Source organism: Carlito syrichta, unplaced genomic scaffold (assembly GCF_000164805.1).
Source record: "Carlito syrichta isolate Samal-C Ts95f unplaced genomic scaffold, Tarsius_syrichta-2.0.1 Scaffold312194, whole genome shotgun sequence".
NCBI classification, from domain to species: domain Eukaryota; kingdom Metazoa; phylum Chordata; class Mammalia; order Primates; family Tarsiidae; genus Carlito; species Carlito syrichta.
In genome coordinates this window covers 433,124-444,125 of record NW_007256290.1, presented here as the reverse complement: position 1 = coordinate 444,125, position 11,002 = coordinate 433,124, and the positions used below count along the sequence as shown (strand labels likewise).

Here is an 11,002-nt window from a genome sequence, read left to right as displayed (position 1 = left end):
GGCCGCCCGCCTCACGGGGCGGGCCCCGTCTCTTTCGGTCGGGGGGCCAATCGCACACCCGAGCCCCGAGCCCCCCGCCTCGGTCCCCAGCGTCCGGCTCCGTGAACCCGAGCCCAGACAGACCCCGCCCCTCCAACGCGCCACGTTTCCCTGTCCTGAAGGCCGCAACCTTGTGACCCTCAAAGGATTTGGATTACGTCCTAATGTCCTCAACACCCCCATCTGTGTCTGTAATTAATAGGATGAGTTCCAATCCCTCCTGAGAAGGTTGGGGGCTGGGAAAGCACGAAGTCTTGAAAGGGCCGACCTGAACCAGTCTTCACCTCACTCGACTCCACACACGACCCTTCCCGGTTTTCGCAGGCGGTGTATCTCTTTCCCCTGCGATCACCCACTCCCCAACTCAACCCTACCCTTGTGGGTCTCTGCCAATCTTACTGGTTCCCTGCTCCTCCTGGTTCAGCCCACTCATTACTCTCCATTTTGAAAAAAGAGAGGGGAGCTGAATGTAGTTTTCTCCATCTGATTTATTTCAAGAGCCCTGCTTCCTTTCTCCTTCCCTCTGTCTCTGTCCCCAGGCTGTAACCCTCTCCAGGAACCCTCCTTCCTCTCCTGGGCTGTCCTCCTCCCTCAGCCCGCCTCCCCTCAGACCAACTTGCCAATTACTCACCTGGGCGTGCTGGACACCTGTCTCCTCCGGGCTCCCTGGGTAGTAGCTGTGGGGCCCCTCAGCAGGTACTGGGCCCTGACCCTGCAGCAGCTCCACGGCCTCTTCAGGACTCAGCCCCAGCGCCTCCCCAGCACCCAGCTGCTGTTGCAGGGTGGCCAGCCAGTACAGCTCCTCCAGGCCTGGCCGGGGACCCTCGGTCGCCCCCACCATGCCTGGTTCACTGAAGGTGGGTGAAGGAGGCACTGAGCTGTAAGGTGTGGAGCCCAGCGAGGCCGTTGGGGGGCCAGATCGCCCCTCGGAGGGCTCCCGCTTTACCTCAAACTTCATCAAGTCAAAGTCATTGACATATTCCATGGCCAGAGGGCTAGGGGGAAGCGCCATGCTGGGGCTGGGCTGGGAGGGGCGCACCTGCAGAAAGGAGGAGAGGTCTGGAGCACATGGAGGCTGCCTGCCATGCCCTTTTCACCAAGTCCCTCTTCTCCCAAAGCCCAAGAACCCTGGAGCCAGAGTTCCGGAAAACCAGAGTGCTGATGCAGCCCTGTCCCCTGCATTGTCACCTCCAGGCTGGGGGCAACCTTTCACAGGGGAGGGGCTCCTGACAGAGGACAAGGCAAGCAACTGAAGGTCTGAAGGAGGAAGAGGACAGTGTAGCCTCTTCCCCAAAGGTGCTTCTGGGATCTACGAAAAACAAGAGCAACATGGCAGAGTTCCTAATCCTAGTGCTGAGACATGCTGAGAGGTCTGTCATCTCAAGAGGCATCATTCCATTTCCAAGCAATTTTTAAAAATTCTTAATTAACTGTGACAGAGAGTATGTGTGTATTTTAGGACAGTGGGAAGGCATGTATGCCGTCAATTTTAAGATTTAAGTATAATGTGCTGTTAAATCTCTCTATTTCTCAAAGCTCTCAGGACAGTGCCTTGCTTACAGAAGACCCTCAGCACACATTTGCTCTATGGATTAATCAAACAATGAATCCCTTTTATAGGGGCAAGAGCCTTTATGGAGGGGAGGAAGGTCCTAGAATTAGTTCTAGAAAGATCAGGACTGAGTGGCCACCATCTTTTCTCAAGGCCAGTCTCTCCAAGGAGAACTGATCAAGATTGAGTTTCCTTATTCTACTCAGAACATGCTGTTGTGTGAACGTAAGCAGATCATCTTCACCTTTGTAGCCCATTTTCTCTTTTGTTCAATGAGAGCAGCTAGATTTGTATAGCATTTCCCAAAGAGTGTTCTGTAGATCACTAATTCTGGGAAATACCCAAAAAGAGGTCTGTGCTCAGATAATCTTGAGAAATGTTACCTCCAATTCCCCACCTCCAGCAGATTCACAAAGCACAAGAGCATATTGATTTGAGAAGTCCTTCAGTTAATCATCTGTTCAATTTCAACATGGAGTTTGTCCCAAACTTATGTCACCAAGAAACTCTCCTCTCTGCTATCAACCGTGGGGCATGTATTCACCTGAGGAACTTCTGGCTAGATGACCTCAGAAATCCTTCCCAGCCTGGAATTCCCAAGCTCTAGCCCAGCTCCCAATTTCAGCAGCCCGAACTTGCCCCAGAAGGAGCAAGGCAGGGAGTGCTCATCCCCAGGGCTTAGACTCTGATTCCATCTTGATGCCCCAAGCATAGTTAGTCCTCCTTCCAACCACATCTCAGACCACCAGGCTCTGCCGGGAGAGTGGGAGGAAGCCTCTGTCTTTGTGTCCCAGGGAAGAGTTGCTGTCCTTTCTATTGAACCCTTTACCCTTGAGAGAACAGAGGGGATGAAAACAAAGACACAGAGTGAAGGAACTGGGCCTTAGCAGGAAGGAGATGGTGAGACACCGAAAGGGGTGTCCAGAGAGAACTGGATGTACAGGGAAGAGGTAAGTGGGAAGGGTTGTTTTTCTTTCTGATGTGATAGCAGTCAAGGGACACAAACCAGTCAGGATGGGAGTGGGACAGGGCACAGAAGTGTGAGGATTCCTAAAAACAGAAAAGAGATAACAGATAGCAGGTGTCAGATGAGGGGGCTGGAGGTGAGAGGCCTGGCACCCAGGTAGGCCCCGGACATACTCACTTCAGGGATGGCAGAGACGATGTGGTCAGTGCCAGAGCCAGGCAGGCACAGCTTCCCCAGAGACTGGAGGCTCCATGGAGCAGGGCCTGGTGCCTCTGTGCTCAAACAAGGGGGCTGTGGGCACAGAGCCCAAGGGGCACTCTTAAAGGGCCAGCTCTCTGAGGTCATCTGTGGTCCTAGGCCTCCAACCAATGAGGTAAGAAGATCATTTGCATATCTCATTGGCCTGGGGGGTTGCGGGGAATACAGAGGACAAGCAGGCCTGTTCTCAAAGGAAAGGGGGTGTCTCCTCCAACAAAGCTGGTGATCCAACCACCCTGTGCTCAGAGACTCACATGGGCCCCAACCACTACCCCTCCAAGTGAACACAACCCTCAGCTCTAGCCACTCAAAGCCTGGGGCTGAGAAAGAGCGTCAGACAGGCTCCAGCACCCCCACCTTCCAAAGATCCATGGCCCTTCCTTCATCAGTGTCTTTGGAGAGTACAAACTCTCCCGAACCCACTCTCACCTGTTCTGTTGAGTCTGTTTCCTGTTTTCAAGAATCCTCACATTTCTGCCCCTGCCACCCCCCTTCACTCTCATTGGCCTTATGACCTTTATGGCCATCACCTCAAGAAAAAAAGCAACTTTCCCTACAGGGAATTTCTAGGACTTGACCATCAGATCCTCAACTTTTCTCTGTCTTGCTGACCCAGCCCCATGATAGGCAGTCCAGCTTAGGAAAAGAGAAAACGAGGAACCCTGCTCCTTCCTTCCGGGCCACCACAGGACACTGAAATCTAATCATCACCAGTCCATCAGAGACTCTTTTGTAACTGCCCTCACACGCCCTCTGCTTCCTCTCATGTTTTCCCTGTGTGTGTCTTGCCCCTCTCTCCTCCTCTCTCACTCATTCTGGTTCCCAGATGGTTGAAGGGTGACCTACATTTTCAGTCTAATCCCCTAACACCTCTTAGCGCTATCATCCCCAAGTAGGAGTTGGAACCGAGATACTAGGAATTAGCCAAGGAGATATTTAAACCTGTCCGAAGCTGTTTAAATAGGGTCTGTACTAGAATAGAATTCTAGCAGTTAAGGCTATTCTTTACCTTCTGAGGACACCCAAATACTCCCATGTGGTTAATAGGTCCTCTTTCCCAACCCAGAGAGAGAGACCTGGGTGCCCATCAGCCCCCAGGGTCATCAGCTATAAAAATTAGCCTGGTCCCAGTTTTAGATGTTGGGCAAAAGCTGGTAAATACAGATTATCTAAGATAGTGATTTTCAAAGTGTGGTGCCCAGGCCAGCAGCATCAGTGTCACCCAGGAATTTGTTAGAAAAACACATTCTCTGGTCTCATCTCAAACCTACTCAATCAGAAACTCTGGAGGCGGGGCCCAGAAATCTGTGTTTGAACAGGCCCTCCAGGCAGTTCAAACGTGCAGGAAAGTTTGAGAACCACTGGTCTGTAGAATGCCTGTAGTCAACTCTGCTTCCATTGGGGGGGGGAGGCGTGTATGCACGTGGGCGGGCACTTTCTCCTACCATGCTCTCTACACACACTAGAAAACTTAATCAGATGACATCACCCTCTTTCCACACCTGGGCATCTCTTTCATGGAGCAGAGACCATCATCGGCATTCAAGTAGAAAGGCTGCTCTGTGTGATTTCCTGGATCTAGTGCAGTTTTCTCATAAGAATTTTTTCTCCAAAAAAAAAAAGCCTAAGGCCTGGGAACCAATCATAAAATAGGAATGGGGCTCATGAAAACAGGAGACCCCCCTCCACATGCCCATGGGATGTAGTTCTAAGGAGGACAATCAGGAAACAGACCCTCAAGTTTCCCTAGTTGAAGAAAGAATGGGAAGTGTTGCATGCAGCCCCCTTTCCATGCCTTCTCCGGCCTGGCCAGACACTTGCCCCCACCCAGCAGCTGTCAGGTCTGCACTGATCCTCTTGTTTACTGGAGGGCTCAAAGGAGAGGTGGGAGGGCTAAGCTGCTAACGGGCTAAGGGAGTCAGACTAAACAAGCTCAGGCGAGTTGAGCTGCTCATGGCTCAGACTAGGCACCACTAGCCAGGGAAAGGAGTCAGGGGAGTGAGGGCTGGACTCAGGCTGGGCCAGAGGAAAGGACCAAGGGCACAAAGGAGAAGTGCAGCAGCCAGTGGGGACTACCCATCCCAGGAGAAGTCTTGGAGACTGGGAGATGGATACTGAGAATGACAGACTCAAGGACATCTGGAGACAGGGAAATATGAATAAAAAAGAGAAATGACAGAGCAGAGGAAAAGAGGCAAGGAGACTTGCAAAGAGGCAGTAGGTGTAGATCTGGGATAGAGGACAGGACAAGTCAGAGGCTCCATGGATATTTGAATTAAATGAGACAGAGGGATTTAGGAACATGGAAGAGATGAGCAAAGGGCCACGGGGAACTAAAAGAGAGAAAGTCTTCTGGGAGGGGACCTAGAAGGAATAAGGGACAACAGGAGAAGTGGAGAGGAGTAAGGGACTAGAGGAACAAAAGTGGGAGAAGGAAGCGACAGAGAGATGTAAGATTGGGGAGCAAAGCCTAGAAACCAGTACAAAGAAACAGACACATGGACAGGCCACAAAGGAAGCGCAATGGCCACAGGACAGAACGGTGAAAAGATATGGAATGATGGATATTGGGCCATGGGAAAAGAGGGCCAGAAAGCAAACGGCATGCAGGAATAGAATAGAAAACAAAGAGGAGGGAAAGGAGATGAGACAGAGTCAACATCCCAGGACACTACCCCTACCTCCTCTGCCCTGTAGCCTTGTTTTTTGGAACTCTGTAAGACTGGTTCTCGGCTGGGCTTTGTGGCTCAGCCTGTCATCCCAGCACTTTGGGAGGCCGAGGGGAGTGGATTGCCTGAGCCCATGGGTTCGAGACCCACCCAGCCCACTTGGCGAGACCTCGTCTCTTCAATAAATCAAAAATTAGCCGGGCATGGTAGCACACGCCTGTAGTTCTGGCCACTTGGAAGACTGAGGCGGAAGGATCACCGGAGCCCAGCAGGTCGAGGCTGCCGTGGCCAGGAGCGGCCACTGCACTCCAGTCTGGGCGACAGAGTGAGACTCAAAAAAATAAATAAATAAACCAAAAAATTTTTTAAAAAAGACTGGTTCTCATTCCTCGTTCTGGCTCTTGTTGTATATATCTCCAGCAATGGTCCAAATCCTCAAACCTCCTCCTGGTGTACCTCCCACATTCATTTGACAAACATATTAAACACCTATTCTGCATTGGTCACTGCACTAGGCATTAGGGATTTCTCAGTAACTTAGTCTGATACCAGCCCTGCCTTCATGGAACTTACAAACCAGTGAAATGGAGAAACAGAAAATCATTGCCCTTACACCCAGGCAAGAATGGCCCCTGCTCTGGGTCCTGTGTTTTAGCAGTTTCCATTCTGGCCTTTCTCTGACTGTGTCCCACCCCATGGGTGAGAAATCCAACTCTCTGCTGCTCATACTCCAATGCCCTCAGATCGCACACCAGATATCTAGGAATTGCCTGCCCAAAGGATCAAAGCCCACTCCTAGGACCCACATGGGCTTCTTCCTGGGTTTGCCCTCTTACAGCTGGATCACAAGACTGGTACACACATTCTGAGGTCCAAAGGGTGGCTGCTTGCAAGAGGCTGTGGATGGACTTGGGATGGGCATATGGGAGATCCACATGGTTGCACACAAAGCAGTCCAAGATGGTGTCACGGGTAAGAAGAGAAGCGGGCCTAGCTGAGGGCCAGTGGCCGAAATTGTCTCTCCCTACACCACCACATTCTAGTGCATATCCCGAAGATTCCAAATAAAATCCAAATCTGGGCTGGGGAATGTGCTGGCCTGTAATCCCAACACTTTGGGAGGCCGAGGTGAGAGGACTGCCTAGGCCTAGGAGTTCAGGACCAGCCTGAGCAACATAGCAAGACTCCGTCTTTATTCTAAAAATAAAATAATAAAAATTAGCCGGGCTCGGTGGCTCAGCCTGTACTCCCGCGCCTTTGGGAGGCTGAGGTGAGTGGATTGCCTGAGCCCGCGGGTTTGAGACCCGCCTGGGCAGCGAGACCTCATCTCAACAATAAATCAAAAAATCAGCCGAGTGTGGCAGCGTGTGCCTGTAATTCCAGCTACTTGGAAGGCTGAGGCAGAAGGATCGCCAGAGCCCAGCAGGCGAGGCTGCGGTGGCTGGGAGCGGCAACTGCACTCCAGTCTGGGCGACCGAGTGAGACTCCAACTCAAAAATAATAATAATAATAATAATTAAAAACCATTCAAACTGAGATGAGTGTGCTATGAAGGGGAAAGACAGGGTGCTGTGAGGTTTGTTTCATGAAGAACTAATCTAATAGATGTGGAGTTGGGGATGGGGGTACATTGCAGGGGCAGGTTGCCTAAGGAGGTCAGGTTAAACTGCGACTGGTCAGGTGAATAAAATGTGACCCTGCCTGGAGATGTGGAGAGGGAGGGAATTCCAGGCTGTAGGAACAACATATGCAAAGGCTCTGAGGCAGGAGAGGTAGACATGTCCACGAAACAAAAAAGATCAATGTAGCCAGAGAGTAGAAAGCAAGGAAGGTGGAAAGAATGGTGATGGGTGAGATTGGAGAAGTCAGCAGGGGCCAGAATGCAGAGCCTCATAAGCCACATTAAGGACTTAGGCTTTGTTCTAAGAGCAGGGAGAAGCCACTAAAGGGTTTTCTGCAGAGATATTATGTGCTCAGATTTGTGTTTGAAAAGATCAGGTCGACATTTCATGTTTGTGGAGGAGGGTAACCATGGGATCAGAATCAGATTCGGTGGCTAATGCAGTATCCAAGTTGAATCTGAGGAATAGCTGCAGCTGGAAACACACTCCGAGATAAAACTTGTGTACAGGTAGCTTACTGGGAATGCCTTTTGAAGAGAGAGAAGCAGGCCTGGAGCAAGGGAAAAGTTGAATCACATTTGCTGTTACAATCAGCTGAGCCCAGAACTCTGGGGCTGGGATGAACCGTCAGAATTGTCCCAAACCGAGGCAAGGAGGTTCAGCTACTGTACTCCTATAACAACCAGTTAGTGGCCACACACTGCCCCCAGGAAGGGGACATTGCGTTTGGCTAGACAGCTCCCTTCAGCCACAAATAATGCTCAAGGAAGTACTCAGCTGTGAGCCACCAGCAGCCAACACTCAGTGGCTGGGACAATGAGCACCATGACCTTGAAGGGGGGCTCTGGGCAGCGCACCACAGCATTCAGTACAGGGGGACTGTAAGACTTTCAAAGGGGGGCCCTGGGTTAAAAGACGCAGCCCAAGGCAAGGCTGGTCACACCCTGCCCCCTGGTGGTACTCCTTGGACATTGGGCTAGGTGGTGGGCCAGGCTGGCAGGGAGTGGAGGTAGGGAACTGAATAGAAGTGTGGCAGATAAGAGGGACTCAGCAGTGCAAGTTAATCCTCAGGTGTGCCACTTGCTCCATCGATCTAAAGCTAAAGGAGAAAGTAATGGCAGGAAGAAGGATTTTAAAATGTGGGACTGGTTCATTCTTTCATTCAACCAATTTTTTATTTTATTTTATTCTTTTCACCCACCCCCTTCCCTTCCCCTCATTCAACCAGTTATGAAGTAGCTATTATAGGCCAGATATTGCTGGAAGCTAGGATAAAAGCAAGACTGAAATTTGGGCTCTTCTCTCAAGGAGCTAGCACTCTAGTAAGGATTACAGAGATGTAAAAATAACTATAGTATAATAAAGTGTGATAAGTATAAAAACACAGGCATGTACATGGGATGGAACCACCACAGATGAAATAGATGTTTGTTCTAAGGGACAGATGGGAAAGGCTCATGTAGGAGGGGATGTTTAATTTGAGCCCTGATGGGCAGAAAGAGTTCACTGAAGTGTTCTGGAAACTACAGAGGTCAGTAGGTAGAAAAAGAAGAGAACTAGGGACATGGGGAGTGATAACATTGGATAAGTAGGAGCCAGGTTATGAAGGATAGCAGATGCCATGTGATGAGAAGCCTTGAAGGGATTTTAAGCCTGAGAGTGATATGATCTAATTTTTGAGTGACAAATCAAGGGGACAGGATAGGATTAGGAGTGGAGAGGACTAGGTGTGAGAGTCAGAAAGACCTGAATTCAAATTCCATTACTCCTGATCACCGTCTGTGGCTTTGAGCAAATAACTTAAACTCTCTAAGCCTCAGTCCACATCTGTAAAACAGAACTGTTGTGAAACTGCATGGGACTGTGCACAGAGCTGCTGGCATAGAGCCTGGAACCTACTGTCCACAGCATAAACATTATTCCTCTCTTTTAACTCTCCAAACTGAATTGTATGCACACAATGTGGGAAATAGCTTGGTGAAGGCAGTGGTGTTTGGAGAGGTGGAAAGCCAAGACGTGCCTTGGAAGCTATCACCTGAAGCCAGGTGAGAGATTAGCCCTGAACTAAGGCAGTAGCCGTGGGGACATCACAGATTTAAGTTCTAGTTGTGAAGTATGAATCCAAAGGTCCTGGAGTCTGATTGCCTATGGAGGGTAAGAAAAGATGAATTCAGGTTCCTTCTGGGGCTACTGGCCAGATAGTGATGCCATTTGTTGAGAGAGGAAACCATGGGAGCAGGGCAGGATTATGGATGAGATGATGACCTTCAGGTTGACCATGCTGCCACCAGCGCATACACCTTTAGTCTCAAAGGGTGGCCAAAGAGCAGCTGTTTAGCAGGTACGGACAGAGTTTGGATGAAGGGGCTAGGAGGAAAAGGTCCAAATACATGTACATGAGGATGAGCATTAAGTGGGAGCCTGAGTAGAGTAGGAAGAGTTGAGGACCAGGGGCAAGAACATGGCAGGAGACCATCTCTCCTTACCCCACTATGTCTAGCACAGAACTCCACGAAATCCGAGAAGCAAGGCTGTTTCTGTTGCAAGTGGCAGGAATCCACTTAAATTAGCTTGAGCAAGAGAAGAAGTGTATGGATTCCTGTAACTGAAATCAGGAATTCGTTGCTCTCCATCCCTCTGCTCTGCTTCCTCTTGGCTGGCTTTTGTCAGGCAGGTTCCAGCTTTGCAGTGCCAAGCTGACACCCAGCAGCTCCAGGCTTATTTTCTACCGGCTCAGCAACCCCAGCAGAAAGAGATCTCACGTCCAAAGTTTACCAAAAAAGCTCCAGAGAGGGATCTCATGCACATCCCTTAACACCCCGATTGCTGAGGCCAGAGTAAGGAACACAAAAAATTGGCCTAACTGAGAGCCTACTCCCAAGAGGGATGAGGTCAGACCCACATGACCATGCAGACTTGAGGAGACAGTTTCCCAAGGGAAAATCAGGATGCTATACCAGAAAGGGAGAATGGATGCTGAGCAGATGCGCACCATAGACATGTTGCATTTGAGATACTGTGGCATTTGGGGTGATAATCCAGGGATCTAAAGGTGAAGAGAGATGTCTGAATGGACACTCAGATTGAGAAATTACTAAGGTCTTTATGGTGGTGGTTGGGTGGGGGCAGATGAGTTCCTCATTGGAGTGTGGAAAGAATGCCAGATCAGGGAACCAAGGAAGAGGCCCTGGGATGGAGACACCCTACCATTTCACGGTAAGGCAGAAAAGAGCCCTGATCAGGAGGAGAAACAGGGGTTTAAGAGTTGGGAACTAAAGAGACCTTAGCAATGGAGCCTTGGAAAACAGAAAAGCCTGGGACTCAGAGTGTCCAGGCCCCAGGGAGAACTGGAAAGGCAAGGCCCAACCCCCGAGCTTCTACCCCCTCCCCACCCCCCCGTGGGCTCCTGCCCCTGGCCTCACCCCTCGTTCCTAGCTTGTTTGCCACCCAGTGTCTCTCAGTGGCTATCTCCTGGGAGCAAGAGTCCTCAAAGTTACATCATGTGCAGGGGTGGGGGCGGGGCCTCGAAGTAGGGGCAGAGGAGCGGACCCAGTCATCCAATGGGAGAGATGGGTTTGGGGGCTAGGAGGCCGGGGCTGGGTGGCAGCAGGGCGGACCTGGAACCTGGAGCCCGGGCCGGGGGAGCTCGCTTGCTGGCTGGGCGGAAGGAGGGTCGCGCCGGCCCCGCTCGGTTCCGCCCCTGCGCCCGCCCGCCTCCTTTTTAAGCGCCTCCCGCCCCGCCTCAGCTCCCGCTCGCTTCGCAGCGCTCCCTCCTTCCCCGTCTTCCATATCTCCCCGGCTCAGCTCGGTTCCCGTGGCCACCCCGCAGCGCCCGCCCAGGTGCCATGGCCGCTGTGTACCGCCCCGGCCTGCGGTGAGTGACCCCCAGCCCGGG

General features: G+C 51.2%; 2 protein-coding genes across 4 annotated transcripts in view; one reads left to right on the top strand and one right to left on the bottom strand.

Annotated features, from left to right (window-relative positions):
- The window catches only part of NRL (neural retina leucine zipper), a 29,595-nt gene that overhangs the window by 453 nt on the left and 18,140 nt on the right, over positions 1 to 11,002 (bottom strand). Inside the window, exons 2-3 of the mRNA XM_021718417.1 lie at positions 2,736 to 2,961; positions 671 to 1,078 (exon numbers count right to left, since the gene is read on the bottom strand). Of these exons, the coding sequence (XP_021574092.1) occupies positions 671 to 1,078; positions 2,736 to 2,961 (634 nt within the window). The remainder of the gene's footprint in view (positions 1 to 670; positions 1,079 to 2,735; positions 2,962 to 11,002) is intronic.
- The window catches only part of PCK2 (phosphoenolpyruvate carboxykinase 2, mitochondrial), an 8,416-nt gene continuing 8,091 nt past the window's right edge, over positions 10,678 to 11,002 (top strand). For 2 of the 3 annotated variants that reach the window (XM_008069744.2, XM_008069745.2), the window contains exon 1: positions 10,678 to 10,981. In XM_008069744.2, coding sequence (XP_008067935.1) covers positions 10,953 to 10,981 — 29 coding nt within the window. In that variant the 5' untranslated portion in view covers positions 10,678 to 10,952. The remainder of the gene's footprint in view (positions 10,982 to 11,002) is intronic. The other variant, XM_021718419.1, reaches the window with a different exon arrangement.